Source organism: Biomphalaria glabrata, chromosome 9 (genome assembly GCF_947242115.1).
Source record: "Biomphalaria glabrata chromosome 9, xgBioGlab47.1, whole genome shotgun sequence".
Lineage (NCBI taxonomy): Eukaryota > Metazoa > Mollusca > Gastropoda > Planorbidae > Biomphalaria > Biomphalaria glabrata.
In genome coordinates this window covers 32,798,160-32,822,139 of record NC_074719.1, presented here as the reverse complement: position 1 = coordinate 32,822,139, position 23,980 = coordinate 32,798,160, and the positions used below count along the sequence as shown (strand labels likewise).

The window sequence follows — 23,980 nt, the reverse complement described above, 5'->3', positions numbered from 1 at the left end:
CTATTATTCATTGATATTCTATAAATTAATCCGAATGATCAAGCAGTTGGTAGAGGCTGCCTGATTGTCATATTTATTTAAATTTAAAAAGAGAAGTTCCACTTACCTGCCCATCGTGATCTGTGTCTAACTGAACAAACATCGCATTATCTGGCAACACTGTGAATGGTGCTATATTTTTGGAATGGGAATTTCTTTCTTGTAGATAAATTGCGACAAAATCTGGCATAAGAAACAATAAATACATTAGAGATCTAGATCTTTTGGTTTATGTTCTAAGTATTGTTCTTAAACAGTTCTTTAAAAATATAAAACGTGGGGAAAAGGCATGAAAGCCAATTTATGAGGAGACACTAGATTGAAACCGAAACAAAATGAAAAGAGTATGATTTAGATAGATTTGGAAACAAACAATGACGCCATTTTGAAAGATTACTTTTGTCAACAAGGACCAAGCTTAAGAAATTTGATTCTAGAGCGAAATATCAAAAATACTTTTTTAAAAAGAAAAAGCTTATCTAAGGGAAAGATAAGGGAAAGAACTCCACACTTCGATATCGATATCAAACAAAATAATTAATCGCCAATACTTAATTAACTAATTGTTGTTGTTGTTTTATAGATTCATGTTTTGTTAGGTACAAATTAGTTGTTCAAAGTTTCAACTTAATCAGAGAATGGGTGTGGTAGAATTAACGTGTTCAATCATTGAACTGCACGAAACACTACACTTTGAACCGTTTCTGTGAATAGTTGCTAATGGAGTCATTTCCCTTGTTAGTAGGCTATCTAATGTATAATTCTAATTTTATTACCAGTAATTAATTGACTAATTTGTAACTGTTTAATTGATTCATGTCTTATCTATGTCAATGGATAATTGTGCAAAGTTTCAACTTGATCCGAGAATGGGTCTGAGAGAAATAAAGTGTTCACATTTTTGGCCAGACAGACAGAGTTGATAGAAGCTTTGTAAAAAGGCTCACAAACTATTAAACGCCTTAAAAATAATGTATCGATGTAATGACATGTTAAGATGTAATGACTTGTATGAAGATGTAATGATTTGACTGAAAATCTAATGCCGTTTGTAAAGATGTAATGCCGTTCGTAAAGATGTAATGCCGTTTGTAAAGATGTAATGACGTGTGTGAAGATGTAATGACATGTATGAAAATGTAACGACGTGTATGAAGATGTAATGACGTGTATGAGGATGTAATTGTATGTGTGAAGATGTAATGACGTGTGTAAATATGTGATAGCATGTATGAAGATGTAATGACATGTATGAAGATGTAATGTGTGTGAAGATGTAATGACGTTTGTGAAGATGTAATGACGTTTGTGAAGATGTAATGACATGTGTGTAAATGTAATGACTTGCATGAAGATGTAATGATTTGACTGAAAATGTTATGACTTATGTGAAGATGTCATGACTTGTATGAAGCTACAAAACTCAGACTATGAGATGTCCAACTTTTAGTACTTAAATCCAGTAGCCCTGAAGTGACGACACATCGGGGAGCTGTTAAGCTGCACCATCAACAAGGGAGAGGGGGGACTAATCAATGAGTTCTACTCGGTCTGTGCACTCACTCTGCTCGATCACCACACTCACACAATCCAATGCATTCACCCACGCATTCTTTATATTTCCACACCCAATGTTTACTCGATACACACCCACCTCTCAAGCGGTAAGCTGTTTTTCACAAAATGTAATAATAACTCGAGTGTCTCCAGGGACTGGATGTATATAGATTAGACTGTCCTGGGACAAGTGAAGAGTGGCTGTGGAATACTCCTTGTTTTGTTCAGGTTTTACCTCAACAGTTTGATCGCTTTGGCCTGGTGTGTATTAGGATCAGGGATCTGGGGGGGATTGAAACGACTTGTCAAAACAAAACAAAACAGGACTGAAATGTGAAGTGTTGATCAAATGTATCCTTTGGCGGTCGAGCCAGAGATTCCAACATATACAGCACCCTCCCCTTACTGCTGATAAGGGAACTTTTGGGAAGAGTCATTGTTTAAGTCAGAGGTTCTCAAACTTTTTGAGTTCAGGGATTCCTATGCAACTGGTTTAAGTGAAGACATCTTTATGACACTTCGTCTCCTAATCCTTCTTAATTTTACCTGCGCTTTTTTTTTAAAATCGAAATGAAGTCTGCGCTAAAAAGGCTAGAATACCCGAAGACTGTACGTGACGTTTTGACGCAGCCGTTTTGGCGCGAGCCGTTTTGGTGCAAGGGATGTTTTTAACGCGTGATATTTTGACTGTAATTTAAGAAACACGTAACTTTTATAATATTTTTTTTGTCACTATACTATATCATATTGTATGAGTTCTATCCCCATCCACCGAATTGTATTCTGACAAAGGTTTTGATTATTTCATGAATACATAATAACTATGATTCCTACCTTGTAATAACACGCTTCCCTCTTGCCCCTAATTTATAAGCGAGTTCTGCCAAGCGAATTGGATTACATCTATTGAATTCTATTTCAAAAAGACATTTTTAAAAAGTATTGAGATTAGTTTGATTTCGTAAAAACTAAGAAACTTTTAAGAGATGACTTTATTGGAACAAATATTTTGGATAAGGGTGCTTTGGGCTTGGTCTTCTCTTGACGCAGATAAAGACGACCAACTGAAGGCAAGACCTACACCGAGCATAGTTTAAACATAGAGCTGGAGAGAGCTTGTTTTTGTTTTTAAATAATAATGTGCTTCTTAATAAACAAATATGCACAAGTTAAAATGTTTCAGAAAATGATGTGAAACACAAAGACGCAGATACATGCATTAAATCAGGGGTGAGCAAAAGTTTTCTATCGAGGGCCGCATAAAAAAAATAAATGGTGAGCTGAGGATATTGAAAACTGGTCCCAAGTTCTTAACGTCTTTAAATTTGTTTCAAATTTCAAAATCAATGAATAGAAATTATTCTTGTACTTTTCAACCATTTCAGAAGGAAAATGACAAAACCTGTTTTCACTTGCTTGCCTGGAGAAATGGGATAGCACATGCACATACATTTCATTTGCAAATAACACATTGCGATAATTTCTATAAAAAAAACAATAAGTCTTCCACTCTTCATTAGAAATATTAGTAACAAAGTCACAGTCAATGTCCTTCAAGGAACATAACAATTTCTTCCTTAAGATCCCATATTCTTCTCAATATCTTGCCCATGCTAAACCAGCGGATACTACTGTGGTGCGATTGTGGTACCAAACACTGAAATGTTTTGTTTCTAAATCTTCAAGTACTTCTAGGAACTGCCAGTGATTAAGACTCCTTTCAAGTTTATGGTTAGGATATTGTTCTTTAATTTGTTTTGTCAAAGCACGGGCTTCATCTGTTGTTAATATTGCCACCTTAATCCTAGCCATCCCAACACTTTCAACACAGTTCTTCATAGCATTGAATACATACTGGCCTGAGTTTGTGTCTTTGAATGTTTCGAAATATTGCCAATAAGAATAATCTTCTTTTACTTTAAACTTTCTTTCGCCTCTTCATAAGCGATAACAACCTAAAGTTACAATAATTTCTATAGATATTTAAGAGTAGTTATTTTTAATATAGTGGCATTTTTATATGTATAATCTGTGGGCACACCTGATTTCTGTAGGTGTCCGCAGGCCGTATAAAACACTTTGGCTGGCCGCAATTGGCCCGCGGGCCATAATTTGCCCACCCCTGCAATAAATGATAAGTCACATTGATTAATGGACATAGTGTGAACTATGGATGGCTGTCGTGTGATATTGTCGCAAGATATGTGGTCTCGAAAGTCCCGGGTTCAAACCCTTCCCGCCGCTATTCTCTGCCATCCTGTGACAGGTTTGTATTAGGATGTTATAATCCTTCAGTCTGAGGGAACATGTATTAGGATAATATAATCCTTCATTCTGAGGGAACATGTATTAGGATGTTATAATCCTTCAGTCTGAGGGAACATGTATTAGGATGTTATAATCTTTCATTCTGAGGGAACATGTATTAGGATGTTATAATCCTTCAGTCTGAGGGAACATGTATTAGGATGTTATAATCCTTCAGTCTGAGGGAACATGTATTAGGATGTTATAATCCTTCATTCTGAGGGAACATGTATTAGGATGTTATAATCCTTCATTCTGAGGGAACATGTATTAGGATGTTGTAATCCTTCATTCTGAGGGAACATTCAAAACATGTCAACTATACAAAGTATGAAAGGTCAGACCTCTACTTTGAACCATGATATTCACATACTTCCCCTATCCCAATAAACTAAACGTCAGGAGCTGCGACACGCCCATGATGACATTCATCAGTTTTCATTGAGTTCTTTAGGTATTTAGTTCTTTAGGTATTTAGTTCTTTAGGTATTTAGGTATTATCAATTAAACCAATCATTTTCGTTTTCCCTTAAACTTGATCCAAGTTTGCCCTTAAACATAAACTAAATTTTTGTATCATAATTTTTTTTTTATTTGGAAAATTTTAAAGTCCACACCCATGTTGTAATGCGATTTAACAATAATTATACAACAAACTTAAATACCAAAAATAATGGACAAAAATATCTCTTGTTCCTCACATGACAAATACGTTAGACACAAACTCACATACAAAACATAGATATGTGTCATTCATAATTCTAAAAATAATACAGTAAGCATAAACAAAAGGACGAAGACATTTCGCGCCAAAACCTCCCCTGCGCCAAAACGACCATCACGCCAAAACGGCTGCGCCAAATGGTCCTGCTTTGACCCGAAGCATAAAAACATAGAATCGCTTGTGTAAGCATGTTGCAATGTAATAGCGTAAGCACGTGGCCATGTAATACTGTAAGTATAATCATGTGGTAATGTCATTCTGTAAGTGTAAGCATAAGGCCATGTAAACTTTACTGTACTCATGTGGCCATGTATTAAAAATAAGTGTAAGCATTAGAAGCCAGTCAAACAAATGTATAATTAGAAACAGACAAAGTGTACGGTTGCATCATTCCAAATGTTTATGTTGTTGAAATAAATCAAAATGAAGTTTGATTGGTTGCGAGGTTTTTGACACGGTATGTATGTCAACCACTCATGGCTCGAATGTCTCCTCTGTATCGACACTTGACTCCATCATTGTGGCAGTTCGTTCCGCCACTTTATAGAGCTGCGCGTGCTTCTTGGGCACGTGGACATCTCCTTCTCAGTTGAAGTACAGTGTAAACACGCCGCCATCACGAGAAGCTAGTACATGAGATCTAATAAGAAACAGGCTAGAAAAAAAAGACAAATGGACGAAGCTGTCTGGTTGTTGTTCCAATCGAAACGATCTTATGGAATGTCCACTCATTGTCTCAACCACTATCCATTGATTTCCGGTGACACGTCTGTGTGGAAACATCCATTGCAAAGTTATATTTCTGTGAATTGACCAAGTGACTAGCCATAAACTAAGAAATACAAAATGAAGATGAATATTTTGTAGACTGAAAGGACTTGTATGTTGAGATGTACTAGAACAAAGTTGACGCGGTGCTCTCCAAGCTATAAATAAACTGTTTTAAAACGTTCTAGAGGTTTGGTTGGACTTTGACAGGATGCCAGGAAAATCACAAACTTAGTAAAAGTCTAGGTCTCTAAGTAACAGGCTGGCTAGATGAACTAATGACTACATAATTAGCTTCTTATTGCGAAAAAAAAGTCTGAAAAGTATAAGATAAGACAAAGAATTGTATTCAAGAAGACATACATTCAGATTCAACTAATTCTCATAAAGACATACATTCAGATTCAACTAATTCTCATAAAGACATACATTCAGATTCAACTAATTCTCATAAAGACATACATTCAGATTCAACTAATTCTCATAAAGACATACATTCAGATTCAACTAATTCTCATAAAGACATACATTCATATTTAACTAGTTATCATAAAGAAATACATTCAGATTCAACTAATTATCATAAAGAAATACATTCAGATTCAACTAATTATCATAAAGACATACATTCAGATTCAACTAATTATCATAAAGACATACATTCAGATTCAACTAATTATCATTGTATGAGAAAAACATTTGGATCTTATTCATTAGAAAAATAATACTCATGAAAAACAAAAACTTCTCAGGAAGTATTATGGAGGCGACATTTATTGGTCCCATGGATACAAATAGCACAAGAAGGTTTTTGAAATGAGAAGTTGACTTCGTCGTGTTTGGCTCATTTCTTAAATTCATTTAAAAAAAAAGATAAGCTACATGCTTAAAAGTTAGGACTTCGTATCCTTCAGATCTTTGCATTAAGTTACTTTTCCTCTATGAGACACCTTTCCTGAGCCACATCATACGTTATTCATAAGTTCTAGTTGCGCTACCTTACACTATTACTCTGGACATTTAATATTCAAAGCGCCTACATCTTCACAAAACCCTCCTACCCCGAAATCTCAATAGTTTGTTTTATGACCACTAGAGCAGCAAGACGTTTTGAGTTGTCTGCCATTAAAGTTTCATATCTTGTCAAGCAATACCGCAGCGTGTATGACGTGTTAAGACTTTCTCACAACGAGCGCTCTCAGAGACTCACTGTTTGAAAAATAATACATTAGCTACATGGCGCCTTGGGTATAGTTTGTGTAGGTCTAGAGTTAACAACAGCACTCCCGTGAAACCATTTTGATAAAAGTCGTGCAGGGCTAGAGTTAACAACAGCACTCCCGTGAAACCCTTGGATAAAGGTTGTGTAGGGCTAGAGTTAACAACAGGACTCCGGTGAAACCCTTGGATAAAGTTTGTGCAGGGCTAGAGTTAACAACAGCACTCCCGTGAAACCCTTGGATAAAGGTTGTGTAGGGCTAGAGTTAACAACAGCACTCCCGTGAAACCATTTTGATAAAGTCGTGCAGGGCTAGAGTTAACAACAGCACTCCCGTGAAACCCTTGGATAAAGTTTGTGCAGGGCTAGAGTTAACAAAAGCACTCCCGTGAAACCCTTGGATAAAGTTTGTGCAGGGCTAGAGTTAACAACAGGACTCCCGTGAAACCCTTAGATGTGACAGAACTCTTCAATTCTCTTTAAGGCTTACGCTATTTTCGACAACATTCTGAGTTGGGATAGCAGCATTTTTTTTTGGGGGGTGGGGGGGTCCATTATATTGGTACCAAATTTCTTCATACCACTTTCTCTTCTTTTCAGCGGATTTAAAAATAAAAACAACACACACACACAATGTAAACAAAGAGCAGACGTCTGTGACTCTGTGAATACCTTTTAGAAGACAAATCGCCATGGCTCATTAAAGAAAAAGGAGCTGGGCTACACCATTATATACTGATCGACACCTACTGTAGAGGTTAGAAGAGAACGTTTATGTAGCTGCTTGAGTTAATACATGAATAGGTAGTAGATTTATGAATAAGTAACAATGCACTCACCACACCAACAAATCTTCCCATCTCTGTTCACATCACTTCTAAAAACTGTGCTACGTGCTTTCAACATATTGGTCGTTGTTTTCGGAAGCAGAGAACTGACATGCGCAATGAAGGCATCTATCTCTTCCTTTTCAGAGATGCAGCCATCTTTGTTGAAATCTAAACTGTCGGTATCCAAGAGAAAGCGGTTCGGGTTGTGATTGAAAGAAATTGTGACTGGAGACTCCGTCGTGGGGGCAGTTAGAACTGAAACAAAAAATAGGAAGCCATTTTAAAAAATCGTGTTGTCAAGGAATATAAAGTAATAGAATGTTTTAAAGGGCCCATGGGGAAATGCGTCGTTCAGAAAGGAGTTTTTAAGATGCTTGCTGAACCAGAGGTAAGAGTTACAGGAGAGACATTTGGATATCGGCTAACAGTGCTTTCAATATACATGGGATGCTTGTAGCCTGATCGGACGTGAGGCAGTGGCGTAGCTAGAGTGGGGGAAGGAGGGGGGAGAATTTGAAAAGCCCCCAGAGCCCCACTTGAGTGGGGCCCCCATATGAGTGTTTTTTTTACATTAAGTAAAAAATACTACTCAAAATACAGGGGCTCCAAAGAGGTCAAGTCACCGGACCCCAAAAAGTTGGAAAATTTCTAGCTACGCCCATGCCGTGATGTGTATTAGATGGGAAGAGAGAGACTATTTGGAAATGGTTATGAAATGTATGTTCTGGTTATAATGTTTTTGCTTGTAACTCCAGAACGAGGCTTAGAGGCAGGAAGGATGTTAAGGAAGAATGATGGGCAGCACGTGGCAGGGGAGTTAATGGAGAGACAATGTAAAAAGATAGTTCTGTAGAGTGAATTTCAAATCGTGAAGCATCTTAAAACTGTTCTGACGAAGATTGTAAACATTTCTGCCATTCCAATTAAAGAAACGTTGTACAAGAGTGAATGTAAGGTCCATGTACAGGTCTGTATGAACTTAAAGAGTGAATGTAAGGTCCATGTACATGTATTTATGAACTTAAAGAGTGAATGTAAGGTCCATGTACAGGTCTGTATGAACTTAAAGAATGATCCTAACTGGCAGATATTTAGACTACATGTGACATATTTCCAAAAGCTATTGCGTAGTTCTGTGTGATGATGGTATCCATGATTCAGACCCGCAAACCAACACTTCCACAACCCAGAGTGCACTTTCTATGACTAGCATAAAAGATCATAATTAGCTGCTATATCTTTTAGGGTGTCATTGATTTTAGGTAATGTCTGAAGAGAATTGATCTCACCGGCTTTTATAGCCTGCAGCTGGAGATGTGCGTGATTGGGTCAGACCTTGAGAGCAGTTCAAGCAGGGAGAACATATAAGCACCATAATCTTAACGAGAAAAATATACTTTACAAGAACAAAGCTTCTATTAAGTGTAATTGTATCAATACGTTTGGATCAGTCATGTCATTAAATTTGTAATAGATCTAAACTAACAATAACAAATCTGTGCCATTAGAAATATTTTAGCAATTGTTTTTTTAAGCGCAATTTCATACTTTGAGCTTTCTCAATGCGCTATCATCCTATCACTTATCTGAACCAGTTAGAAAATATGAAAGGGGGAGGGGGAAGAAGGGGGTATATGTGTGAATGTTACCGTGATCGCTTTTTAAAAGTATATAAAAAAAGGCACAACTTGAATTTGAACTCAGGGCTCAAGCTTCTTCAAAGGGACTAATTCAACTTACGTCGCCACATCTGTCAAGTAAGATTTCTTTCCCTTGTTCTATACCAAATAAAATAATTAATTACCAATAGTTAATTGATTGATTTTTTTAAATTGATTCTTGTTTTGTTAGGCACAATAGATAATTGTGCAACATTTCAACCTGATCCGAGATTGGGTGGGGGGGGGGGGGAAAGAACGGTTACAAACTTTTGACCAGAAAGAGTCAACGTAAGCTTTGTAAACATGGTGATATTAAGATTGATATTTCTTATACATTCGATAATGTCATGGTGTAATAATTTTTGTTGTCTATTTTTTTTTATGATTGTGTTATGTTGATAATTGATTTGTTTGTGTTTCCATGGTTTTTACTTTTTAGGTCCCCCCCCCCCCTTTTAGGGAATGCAAACTATTGTATTTTTTTCTCCATGCCTCTCTCGTTTAGTTTTCAAGAACCTATACACGCTATTGAAACTTTAGTTGTCACTCGTTAGGCTCCAAATAGAAGCTAGTTATGGCCCTTCTAAGGCTTGCTGGTTTGTCTTGAAACGAAGTTTATCGCATTGTTTGCACAAAGTGTCGGTGGTAGAGCATCTTGAAAACAAAATTAAGAAAACAGTTTGCGTTACTCTGGGTCTTAATCACGAATATCACACGAGATCTGGATTTGGGAATCACATGTTCTCTTCACGCAGTAGTTTCATTTCTGTAGCTCTTACAAGCAACTTCATACACACACATCCAATTTGTATAGTTTCTATGGCAGGCACGTGACCTAATTATCAGTTTAAATCTTTTTTATTACTTAATTATGGGTCTTTTTCAAAATCCATTTTCAACAAAACAATAGTTATAATAATTATAATAAATTTATTTATACACACACATAAATATAGATTTCTGTAAGAGTGTGGAATAGCACTAGTGTGATATCTCTCTCTTATTTTGTTTATGAGTATTTCGTAGTTCGTCTTGGTGTCCACACAAGATTCTATGATCATTTACTGAACTCAAAAGACAAGCGTTTTAATGTGTGTAAACAAATGCATGAAAAAAAACATCACACATTACCTTTTAGTCTTTTTGGGGCTAATTTAAAAGAAAGTCATGTCCTAGAGGTACAATAATATACAACGTCTTAAATCTGTTAGGTTACGTCACTACTTCTGCTGTTGCTAAATAGTATTTACCAGTATTATGCATAAACTTATCAACCTATCTACTTTCTAAACTAAACCAACTAAAAGTCCGTATTAATGAAAGAGCGATCAGTATGTGATCGTGAATGTCTTCTACATTTTCTGCTAGCTCACTGTTTCAATAAATAATAAGTTAACATTGTTTAACATTATAACAAATCCCAACTTACCTAAATTCAAATAGTTTGCCAGGAAGATAGAACACGAAACAATCTTCCATTGATGACAATTAATTATTTCCATGTCAGCCTTTAGCGACGAAGAAATCTGGACAGTGCGAATCTACCAGCAGTCGTCTGCAGAGAAGTCCGAATTAATAAAATTGTCTTTTTTTATTTCGCGTTACGTCTGCAAAATAAAGAAAAGGGAAAATGTATGCTTGGAAGATCTCAAGTTTCGCGAGTATGATGTTGTGACGTAACACGCGATACGTCAGGCAGACGTGAGTACTCAGGGGCGGGAAGAAAATTGCTTTGTCACCACGCTGTATCGTCTTCAAATCATTGTTAGAAAACTGCCTGTTAAGTGTTTGAGCTATTAGCCTGCCATGTGTTTTCATTGCACGCCAGTTAGTTCGAAGACACTATCTTTTTAAAATGTCATACTGTATGACAAATGTACATTATGTAGTGTTTTATTTTGTCGTCATATCCTCCGGCTATGCGCATGTCACGGGGGATGACACGTGAATGAATAGTTGATGAAGCCAGAATGGGTCTTACACGCTTGTTTGTCTAATTCATTTAGTTTCCTTTGTTGAGAAGTGGGGAGGAAACACATTGTCAAAGCGTTTGTGGTTGTACGCGGTGTTGAAGATACATTTAACATGTTACAGGCCCCTTTTGGACCTTTGCTTATACCCATCTGCTGAGCGGGTATTACGAGTTCATTATACTACATGTCTAATGGGAAGTTTGTCCAAGCTCAGATGCCCGACACGGTTCCTATCCATTTCACGCTGGACGAAAGGAAAAAAAACAAAGACACAATGGTGACCTATCTGATCACTTCTGCATGGAAGAGCAGGGTTGTGTACTTGCTCCTACTCTGTTTGCTATCTTCTTTGGCGCAATGCTGAGTCAATTGATGCAGAAAATGTACGAAGGCTTCAGATTCCCCTCAAACCGTCAGACCGTAATATGTTGTGATAGGCTTGCCTTGTAGTTGCTGATGCCTGTCTGATTTCGACAGATAACTCTGGAGATGTCTGAGTTTCTTGTACGGGTGTATTCTATGCACTTAACTAACAACAAGACCTACACATGTAACCTAACAAGTATTCCATGCACTTAACTAACAACAAGACCTACACATGTAACCTAACAAGTATTCTATGCACCTAACTAACAACAAGACCTACACATGTAACCTAACAAGTATTCCATGCACTTAACTAACAACAAGACCTACACATGTAACCTAACAAGTATTCTATGCACTTAACTAACAACAAGACCTACACATGTAGCCTAACAAGTATTCCATGCACTTAACTAACAACAAGACCTACACATGTAACCTAACAAGTATTCCATGCACTTAACTAACAACAAGACCTACACATGTAACCTAACATGTATTCCATGCACTTAACTAACAACAAGACCTACACATGTAACCTAACAAGTAGAACAAATCGTTGTATAACACAGAGGGATGTTTTACTATTGAAAAGGCCGCAGTCAAGTCTCTGTCTGTAAATCACGTTCTTCCTATGAAGTCCTAACACCAACTGACTTTATTTACATCAATAATCTCTAACCCAACTAAGTCGTGACGTCACTTAAAGTCGTGTTCAAAGTCTGTCAACTATGGTGCGTCTCTATACAAACTATTAATACTAACAAAGTGTCTCACGGATTCCTTGCTAAACTGATTTTTAAAATGCACCTTTTTCTGATGATTATAGAGCATTTTTGTTTTATAACCAACCATCATTGATGACTATTTTCACAATAGCTTTGAGCAGTAGCATCACGAGGTTGGATGTCAGCCGGTGTCACAACCTCTTTCCGCCCTCCAAAAATTTGGTTTCTTCTTTTGTTGAATCATAACTGCCTACATTGAGCTAATTATCTACATTCATTGATGTTTAAGCAACTATATAATAATCACCATTTCATTTTAAAGTTTGTTTGTTATGACAATTTATCAATGTTATCAACATGTATTGGAGGCGCGATGGCTGAGTGATTAAGCGCTTGACTTCCGAACCGAGGTATCCTGGCATTGAATCCTGATGAAGAATAGGATTTTTATTTCGGGATCTTTAGGGCACCTCTGAGTCTACCCAGCTCTAATGGGCCTTAACATTAGTTGGGGGGGGGGGGGGCAGTTGGTCGTTGTGCTGGCCACATGACACCCTCGTTAACCGTAGGCCACAGAAACAGATGACATTTACACCATCTGTCCTATAAATCACAAGGTCTGAAAGGGGAACTTTACTTTTTTTATCAACATGTATTAAAATCTAAAATAGATAACATGGGCTCTTTTCTAAATGTTAAAAACTTTTTAGCGGAAGCTGCTCTACATTATACTTTTATATGACAATTTTAACTTTCGTAAAATACATTAAAAGAAGCAAAAAACTAAACAAACATGTGTATTTACTTAACATTTTGAAGCGTAACAGAAGTAATAAAACGCTCTTAAAATTAAAAGATCTATTGACTGAATTTCACTCTAAGTTTTGTTCGCAAAAGAAGATTTTTAAAAGTTATCTCAAGTTCTTTAATTTAAAATATATATGCCTACATCGGTTCATTTGTTTACTAGCAACCTAGTGATATCTACGACCGTCATCCCCAGTCACGAAATTACCAAATTCTGCTTTGCTAAAAACAATGCGATATCAAGCAACCTGTTCAAGATGTTCCTCTATCTATCAGTCTGTCTGGTGAAATGTTTGAACACTTTATTTATCCAAAATTTTGCACAATTATTCATTGGCGTAGACAATGCATGAATCAATAAAAATAAATTAAACCAATTAGTTAATTAATTATTGTTTATTAAGTATTTTTTAACCCAACAAGGGGAACTAATCTTTCAGTATTCACAGATATGGTTAATAAGTAGTGTTTCGTCCCCTTAGATAATTGTATTCGTTATTTCTCAATGATAGCAATGACTTCCCTTTTTTTTATCCCAATTACGACAGCCAACGTTTTCCATTTTTTCAAAGGTAATAAATATTCTTCATAAGCCCCGTGATATTTTGGGAATATCTTATGTATGAAATCTGTCGTCATTTGAGAAACACACTGACTATCGTTTGGTCTCCTGATAGAACAGTGCTTTTTAATAGTTAAAATGAAACATCTTTTTTTTTCTAAATCAAATCAGTGTTCCGTTCCATGCAGCTGGTACATAGCTGACAGATTAAAGCTTTGCTGGAGATATAAATAAATAATAGTGTTGTGTTTTGAACATTGTGATAGAGTTTCAACCCAAATTATTTGAACTTTAATAGAATAAGCGATATAGATCTACATATATTAATTGTGCATAATCATATTCGGGTGTCTAACCAATGACAATAATGTTTAAAGTTGTTTGCTTTTGCAAAAATTAATTTTTCTCACCTGTGTGTCACCCCCTTTTGGGTGTCACCCAGTGCGGCCTGCACCCCCTAGTGACGCCACTGGCTTTGATTCCTATATTGTAAAAGTCCTAATGGAAATCAATTTTTGTGTTTGTTTTATTGGAATGAGTACTTCATTTGACCATCAACTTCTTAATGAATAACCAATTATTCAATGAAAGACTGCTTTCAGACATCGATCCTCTATTCACTGCTTTTGGCCGTCAATTCTTTAAAAAAAACAACTGCTATTGACTATCAATTTTTTAACTAAAAAAAAAGACTGCTTTTGGAATTAATTCTTTTAATTCTTTAATTTAAAACAACTACTTTTGACCATCAAATTATTTTTAAAAAAAAACTGTTTTTGACCATCAATTCTTAAAATAAAACTTCTTTTGGCCAATAATTCTTTCAATTCATTAATTTAGAAAAACTGCTTTAAGCCATCACTTATTTTAAAAAGTGCTTTTGGCCATAAATTCTTTTTAAAAAATGCTTTTGGCCATCAATTCTTCAAAAAAAAAATATATATATGCTTTTGGCCATCAAAAAAAAACAACTAGTTTTGGTCATCAACTCTTTAAATTCTTAAATTTAAAAAAATTGCTTTTGTCCATCAATTATTCAATAACAAAAACTGCCATCGATTCTTAAAAAAGAAAAGAATTGCTCTTGGCCATGAATTATTTCATTAAAAAAAACACTGTTTTGGTCATCCATTCTTCAATAATAGACTGCTTTTGGTAAGCAATTCTTCAATAACCGACTGATTTTAGCCATCGATTATTGGATTAAAGATTTGATAAAAAGTTTGTTGATTAACAAACATATCGTGAACTATTTACGTTTAATGACACTCACGCCTGCACGTAACCCAAACGAGGTTTAATCTCTCAGTAAATAGGTCAATGTCACAGACGACAAGGTCAGTATCTAGGAACGGGAACTGTTTTTAAGAGACACATTTGTGCTTGGAGAGTATTTTTTTTTTTTTATTGCTGCTTTTGTTTGAAATCTTTTCCCTTTTTCTTTGCTTAGAATGAAACCTGTCTCCTTTCACCCATCGCTTCAGATTCTCATCACTAATGCCAACCAGTGGAGGTGGGCGGACAGAAACTCTTTTTTATATACATATAAAAAGGGGCAACACCTTTCATTTGCTATTAAGTTTTCACAAGGGAAGCCATGTCAAAGAAATGGATAAAGACATTAAACCAGTGGACTGACAAAGCATGGGAACTATGAACGCATAAATTATTAAAACCTAGATTAATGTACAACGATGACTCTATAGCTGCAACTGAATGTTATGACTATCTTCTGGTAGAATGTTACCCTAAATCCTATTATGATTCACGCTGCCTTGAACTACACTAAGATCCACATACATACGACTTATTGCTAGTTTTTTTTTTAATATGTTATTGTAGCTAAATTTGTATTTAGAATATGTATTTTTTTAATTTTTTTTTAGCTTTTCATCCTTAAGTTTCGTGTGGTCTGTCAGTCTTTGTGTTCATTAGTTCGTTCGTCCATCCGTCTGTCATATTTAGATCTCAAAAAATAGAAGATCTGATTTCATGATATTTGGCAGCTTCCAAAGTTTAGGTTCAAATGTTTCTAGCGCCCATGCCCTATAATGACTAAATACTATACAAATTATTAAATGCAATTGTAATCGTCTGAACGTAACCATTTGAAAATTTACTTTGCAAAGATTTTCTTCCAAGCCAATAACTGTCCACTAGTTTTACTCAAAAGCTGCAAATGTAAAACATCTCACTCCGTCTGTCTTTAAGTCTGGTACAAATTTTGATCTAGTCATTTCTCCCTCTTTCTGTTGTTGGATCAAGCTGAAACGTTCAACTTGAAACGATTATTCATTGTCCCTAACAAAACATGAATCAATAAAAGATTTAACCAATTAATTAATTAATGTATGGTTAGTAATACATTTTGTTTGATATAGATAATGGGAAATAAATCCTACATTATAATAGATCGGCTGTAAATGTGCAGCTCTTTGTAATATATATTGTATTTTTTTTTCACATTCGATTGTTCTAGACTAATGTGGCACTTTCTATTCTATTTGCCATGTACAGTGAACTATAGAACTAACAGAACATGAAAGCAAACCTTCAGAACTAACAGAACATGAAAGCAAACCTTTCGAACTAACAGAACATGAAAGCAAACCTTTCGAACTAACAGAATATGAAAGCAACCTTCAGAATTAACAGAACATGAAAGCAAACCTTCAGAACTAACAGAACATGAAAGCAAACCTTCAGAACTAACAGAACATGAAAGCAAACCTTTAGAACTAACAGAACATGAACGCAAACCTTTAGAACTAACAGAACATGAAAGCAAACCTTTAGAACTAACAGAACATGAACGCAAACCTTTAGAACTAACAGAACATGAAAGCAAACCTTTAGAACTAACAGAACATGAAAGCAAACCTTTCGAACTAACAGAACATGAACGCGAACCTTTAGAACTAACAGAACATGAAAGCAAACCTTTAGAACTAACAGAACATAAAAGCAAACCTTTAGAACTAACAGAACATGAAAGCAAACATTTAGAACTAACAGAACATGAAAGCAAACCTTCTGAACTAACAGAACATGAAAGCAAACATTTAGAACTAACAGAACATGAAAGCAAACCTTCTGAACTAACAGAACATGGAAGCAAACCTTCTGAACTAACAGAACATGAAAGCAAACATTTAGAACTAACAGAACATGAAAGCAAACCTTCTGAACTAACAGAACATGAAAGCAAACCTTCTGAACTAACAGAACATGAAAGCAAACCTTCAGAACTAACAGAACATGAAAGCAAACCTTCTGAACTAACAGAACATGGAAGCAAAAGTTCTCAACTAACAGAACATGAAAACAAACCTTCAGAACTAACAGAACATGAAAGCAAACCTTCTAAACTAACAGAACATGAAAGCAAACCTTCAGAACTAACAGAACATAGAAGCAAACCTTTAGAACTAACAGAACATGAAAGCAAACCTTCAGAACTAACAGAACATGAAAACAAACCTTCAGAACTAACAGAACATGAAAACAAACCTTCAGAACTAACAGAACATAGAAGCAAACCTTTAGAACTAACAGAACATGAAAGCAAACCTTCAGAACTAACAGAACATGAAAGCAAACCTTCTGAACTAACAGAACATGAAAGCAAACCTTTCGAACTAACAGAACATGAACGCGAACCTTTAGAACTAACAGAACATGAAAGCAAACCTTTAGAACTAACAGAACATAAAAGCAAACCTTTAGAACTAACAGAACATGAAAGCAAACATTTAGAACTAACAGAACATGAAAGCAAACCTTCTGAACTAACAGAACATGAAAGCAAACATTTAGAACTAACAGAACATGAAAGCAAACCTTCTGAACTAACAGAACATGGAAGCAAACCTTCTGAACTAACAGAACATGAAAGCAAACATTTAGAACTAACAGAACATGAAAGCAAACCTTCTGAACTAACAGAACATGAAAGCAAACCTTCTGAACTAACAGAACATGAAAGCAAACCTTCAGAACTAACAGAACATGAAAGCAAACCTTCTGAACTAACAGAACATGGAAGCAAAAGTTCTCAACTAACAGAACATGAAAGCAAACCTTCAGAACTAACAGAACATGAAAGCAAACCTTCTAAACTAACAGAACATGAAAGCAAACCTTCAGAACTAACAGAACATAGAAGCAAACCTTTAGAACTAACAGAACATGAAAGCAAACCTTCAGAACTAACAGAACATGAAAACAAACCTTCAGAACTAACAGAACATGAAAACAAACCTTCAGAACTAACAGAACATAGAAGCAAACCTTTAGAACTAACAGAACATGAAAGCAAACCTTCAGAACTAACAGAACATGAAATCAAACCTTCTGAACTAACAGAACATGAAAGCAAACCTTTCGAACTAACAGAACATGAACGCGAACCTTTAGAACTAACAGAACATGAAAGCAAACCTTTAGAACTAACAGAACATAAAAGCAAACCTTTAGAACTAACAGAACATGAAAGCAAACATTTAGAACTAACAGAACATGAAAGCAAACCTTCTGAACTAACAGAACATGAAAGCAAACATTTAGAACTAACAGAACATGAAAGCAAACCTTCTGAACTAACAGAACATGGAAGCAAACCTTCTGAACTAACAGAACATGAAAGCAAACATTTAGAACTAACAGAACATGAAAGCAAACCTTCTGAACTAACAGAACATGAAAGCAAACCTTCTGAACTAACAGAACATGAAAGCAAACCTTCAGAACTAACAGAACATGAAAGCAAACCTTCTGAACTAACAGAACATGGAAGCAAAAGTTCTCAACTAACAGAACATGAAAGCAAACCTTCAGAACTAACAGAACATGAAAGCAAACCTTCTAAACTAACAGAACATGAAAGCAAACCTTCAGAACTAACAGAACATAGAAGCAAACCTTTAGAACTAACAGAACATGAAAGCAAACCTTCAGAACTAACAGAACATGAAAACAAACCTTCAGAACTAACAGAACATGAAAACAAACCTTCAGAACTAACAGAACATAGAAGCAAACCTTCAGAACTAACAGAACATGAAAGCAAACCTTCAGAACTAACAGAACATGAAAGCAAACCTTCTGAACTAACAGAACATGAAAGCAAACCTTTCGAACTAACAGAACATGAACGCGAACCTTTAGAACTAACAGAACATGAAAGCAAACCTTTAGAACTAACAGAACATAAAAGCAAACCTTTAGAACTAACAGAACATGAAAGCAAACATTTAGAACTAACAGAACATGAAAGCAAACCTTCTGAACTAACAGAACATGAAAGCAAACATTTAGAACTAACAGAACATGAAAGCAAACCTTCTGAACTAACAGAACATGGAAGCAAACCTTCTGAACTAACAGAACATGAAAGCAAACATTTAGAACTAACAGAACATGAAAGCAAACCTTCTGAACTAACAGAACATGAAAGCAAACCTTCTGAACTAACAGAACATGAAAGCAAACCTTCAGAACTAACAGAACATGAAAGCAAACCTTCTGAACTAACAGAACATGGAAGCAAAAGTTCTCAACTAACAGAACATGAAAGCAAACCTTCAGAACTAACAGAACATGAAAGCAAACCTTCTAAACTAACAGAACATGAAAGCAAACCTTCAGAACTAACAGAACATAGAAGCAAACCTTTAGAACTAACAGAACATGAAAGCAAACCTTCAGAACTAACAGAACATGAAAACAAACCTTCAGAACTAACAGAACATGAAAACAAACCTTCAGAACTAACAGAACATAGAAGCAAACCTTTAGAACTAACAGAACATGAAAGCAAACCTTCAGAACTAACAGAACATGAAAGCAAACCTTCAGAACTAACAGAACATGAAAACAAACCTTCAGAACTAACAGAACATGAAAGCAAACCTTCAGAACTAACAGAACATGAAAGCAAACCTTCAGAACTAACAGAACATGAAAGCAAACCTTCTGAACTAACAGAACATGAAAGCAAACCTTCAGAACTAACAGAACATGAAAGCAAACCTTCTGAACTAACAGAACATGAAAGCAAACCTTCAGAACTAACAGAACATGAAAGCAAACCTGCAGAACTAACAGAACATGAAAGCAAACCTTCTGATTGGTTCGTTTCCTGATCTCTCGCTTTCTTCATTACAAGAAAGTTTCCAAAATGAGTTCGGGTAGATATCTTTCCTTAACGAATTATTCATTCAGGCAAGTCTTAGTGATCGTGTACTGTTGTACAAATAGAAAGTTTTAAATTTTGTATTGTATTGTTCTGATATTGAAAAGATTGCATTGTGTCCTTCTTGTTTAAGAGAAAAAATCTCTACATTCTACTTATCCTTCATAAACCATTACATTCTAGTTATCCGTTGTAAACAAATACATTCTACTTACCCGTCTTAAACCAGTACCTACTACTTATCCGTAGTAAACCACTAAATTCTACTTATTCACTAAAACCACTACATTATATTTATCCTTCATCTCTTTGCCTTTGTGATACACGTATTCTCTTACGGGAAAAAAAAGTGTAAACTGCTCAAATGTGTAGATTCAAACCTTAATTAACTGCTACACTCTTCAATTTAGCAAATGGTTTCTTTCATCGAAGTAGTCTCCCTTGATCCAAAAAAAAATAAAGTAAAAGTAAAATTCAAAGCATTTAAGATCTGATAAAACTATTCCAGGAAAAAATGCAATGGTTGAACATCAATAAATCTTTATCACTTCGCAAGCAACACTGTAGATTTTTTTTGTTGTTTTGTTTCGTAAGCTTGCATCAAAGTTCCTTTTTTGTTTTGATGTCTGTGGTGTAACTTTTTACATAATCGATCTCGCGTTATTTAACGTTTGTTTCCTGCCCCTAGCCTGACGTCAGCAATCAATAAATGCGTTAAGCTCACCAGCCCGTGATCTGTAGGCCGAATCAAACTAATGAAAGACAATTAAAAATGCCATTTTAAAAAAACCTAAAGAGCTACTGTTACAATATGTATGACTAGGTAAAAATAACTTTTATTTTGATCAGAGCCTGTGGTATGACGGCATTATTTTAGGTTACTTTTAAAAACAAGAGAAATATTTTTTAATACTTTGTCAAAAAGACAATATCTCTGTTTTACAACGTATAGAGCAATATTTGTTTGCTCTTACTAACTAATGAATGTTAGATTAAAAACAAGGTTACAAAGACAGTTTGTGTGGAAACACAAACTCAGAATCGGCCCCCAAAGTTGTCCACCTAGAGTCTTCACGAGGATTCGAACACGGGACTTCCGGTTCCAAGTGCTTTACCCCTCAGCCACAGCATCTCCATATATTCATTTAGCGTACACTTATATTTAAAAAAAAAATAACTATTAACCTTATTCATACATTCAAAATTAATAACATGTAACATTAATAACATATGGAGAAACTAGAAAAGATTTATTCTTCCTACAAAATTAGATAAATTGGCAACACGATAAAAAAAAATTTTCTTGACCTATTTTAGTTAGTAGGTAGTGAGCTAGCTAGAAATGACTTGGTAAGACTTGGACCAGACATTCCCCTCGCCAAATAAAAATTAATATCTCCATTGCCATTTGACATACAAACTAGATCTCGATCTAGACTAGAATTCGTATGACTTTACACATTTAATCTTAAAATTACTAGACCTATGCCAATGTTATGATCAGGAATAGTATAGGCCTTTTGGTACCAGTAATAGTGTAGGCCTACTATGCTGTCCGTATCCGATTCACGTCTTAATGGGATACTACTGTTTACATCATGAATAAATCTGCACCCCTAAGCTGTCAGAAGATAAGTTATTGCCTAAATAATTAAAAATTTTTGTTCAAATTATTAATCAGTGGCGTACCTAAAGGGGGGGGGGGAAGGGGGAGAATTTTAAAATTTCCTGGAGGCCCTGGAAAATCAGGAGGTCGCAAAAACCCTGTTATTTTATATACGTTATAATGGTTAAATTTAATAATGTACACTTATAATTAGCGCGGGGCCTATGAAAGCGCGGGGCCCACTGCGACCGCATAGGCTGCAGTGGCCTAAGGCCGGCCCTGTCTACTGGGAACTTTAACAATTGGTCCACTTCTGGTTGTCTTGACTGGCACAACAAGTTCTCTAGACATTGGTCTATAACTGTCAGTTTCGTTTGTTCCAACAGTTTGCAGTTCATTGTCTTCATCGGTACCATAGTACCCAGAGATGTCTTCATCGAAACTCTTATTCAAAAAGCGTTGATTTCTTCTGTATGTTTTTCCATCGTTTGTCTTTATGATGTAAGATCTGGGTGCTGAATGTTTTTTTATGACAACTGCTATCTGCCATGCTTGTCCTAGACGAACTCTCCGACAGAATAATCTTTAGGTAGTCTTGCTTTTGCATCGTATTTCACTTAGCTTTTTATCTGCGTTCGTTAAGAAATGTCTCTGCTTTTTCAGTTACCGATGGTTTCAATAGTTTGAGATCAGTTGGAATGATTCCCTAAGTTCTCTACTCGTCAGCAGTTGTGATGGTGAATACGGCAGTCCACTTATCGGAGTATTTCTATACTCGAGCATAACGAGATATGGATCTTTCCCACTTTTGTATGCTCTGATTCCTTTTGCTTTCGCACAAAACATAAACAACCTACAATGACGTAATATTATATAATATTAGCACATAATCTTCTTCATGCAGTGGAAAATTAAGAATTTTTTGCCTATCTGGAAATCTGGTCAAAGCTCCTGCGCCCAATTAATACAGTTCAGAAGAAACTACAACAGTCTGGACTGCATATACGGGAAGCTGCTAAAAAAAATTAGTACCCTTTCATTTTTTCTGCAAAATGATGAGAAACTGAAAAAAAAAACAATCCATCGAAAAAGCAAAAGAAGGTAGTGAATACTATGGATTCCCTGTAATCAAAACAACCAGAAGAAAGAAAATACTTGATGGGAAGTTGAGTTCTACTATTGGACTGTCAAAAGAACTGCAATTCAAACGTGTTGCGACAGAAGTGCTGGACAGATTTCATATGGAGATGAAGGGCAGATTTCAAAGACTGGAAAGAAAATGGATACATTTGGGTTTCTTCTTGAACCAAGACACCTATTAGATGAAGACACGCTTATGACAAACTGTGCTACTTTTCCTGTTTGTATGATGAAATAAATGTCAAATCGCTTTTTCAATGATGTCATTGATGCACAAGCACTTTCCATCAACAAACTAGTAATACAATCACCAATAAACATATTGACGAAACAGGCTTCATATGGGAATTACGTGTGCTCAAACTTTGCAACCTCCTCCGAAAACGCTAACTCAGGCTACTTCCATTACGTCATGTGAGATATCATTCTCAAAGCTCAAGTTCATCAAAAACTATCTGAGGAGCACAATGACACAAGAAAGGCTTATCATGGCTTTAATGTCAGTGAAGTCACAAATACTAGAAGGTTTCGCTGCACAGAATGCACGACGTGAAGCGATATCAATTTAGATTTGTCACTTGTGCATTATTTAACTAATAAATAAAGGTATTATTCATTAAAAGAGTCTTAATGATTATTTTTTGTTAAGTTTACTGATATACTGAACCAATTTGATTTTGGGCTTATATATTTTTGCGTACATTATCTCATGTCATATGTCGAATGTCAAAATGCAAGGGGCCCCCAAAGAGGTCAATCCCCCCGGGCCCCCTAATCCCTAGTTACGCCCTTGTTATTAATATTATAATTATACCTAGATCTGGGCTCTATTTAGTTTAATTTAGACTGACAAGTGTATAAAACTGCTCGCTATAAAAAGTAGTTCGTTTTGTTTTAACTTATAATTTAAACGAAGTTCGTATCAAAATTCTTTTTTTAAAACAACATTTCAATCAGTATTCCATTCAATGAGTTAGTTAATAAATGGAAAATATATTTTTTAATGATCCGTTCACACTTTTTTTCATTGTGACCTTAGATGCAAATTTTTTGTACCAATGCGCGAATCTATGAATGAAGCTTGAGTTATTAATGAAGAAGTCTATGACCTTTTTAAAAACCCTAACTCCCCTGAAGTTTTTTTTATTTAAAAGTGGTGCATTTTTTTAAAAAATCTGCTTGCATATGTAATTTTAAAACTTTGAATGATCTAAAATATCATAATGTCCGATTTTCATTTTCTCTTCTAGTTTCTGAGATCTAAACGGGACGGACGGACAGACAGGCCACACAAAACTAATAGCGTCTTTCCCCTTTCGGGGGCCGCTAAAAAAAGGAACATTTTTAACCCGCCCCACCAACGAGAAAAAATCCGAATGTAAAGATATACTAGACTCTACAAAATTCCGATAATAGGCTTTGAGATCTAGAATTAGAGGACGACGCGCATAATTTTCTTAACATTAAATTATTAAGCTCTTGAAAAACATAATACCCGGT

At 35.5% G+C, this 23,980-nt stretch overlaps 1 protein-coding gene across 6 annotated transcripts in view; it reads right to left on the bottom strand.

Annotated features, from left to right (window-relative positions):
- The window catches only part of LOC106072275 (uncharacterized), a 65,256-nt gene that overhangs the window by 25,040 nt on the left and 16,236 nt on the right, over nucleotides 1-23,980 (bottom strand). For 2 of the 6 annotated variants that reach the window (XM_056041831.1, XM_056041828.1), the window contains exons 2-4: nucleotides 10,535-10,712; nucleotides 7,454-7,699; nucleotides 107-222 (exon numbers count right to left, since the gene is read on the bottom strand). In XM_056041831.1, the coding sequence (XP_055897806.1) occupies nucleotides 107-222; nucleotides 7,454-7,699; nucleotides 10,535-10,607 (435 nt within the window). In that variant the 5' untranslated portion in view covers nucleotides 10,608-10,712. The other 4 variants (XM_056041830.1, XM_056041829.1, XM_056041832.1 and 1 more) reach the window with 4 other exon arrangements.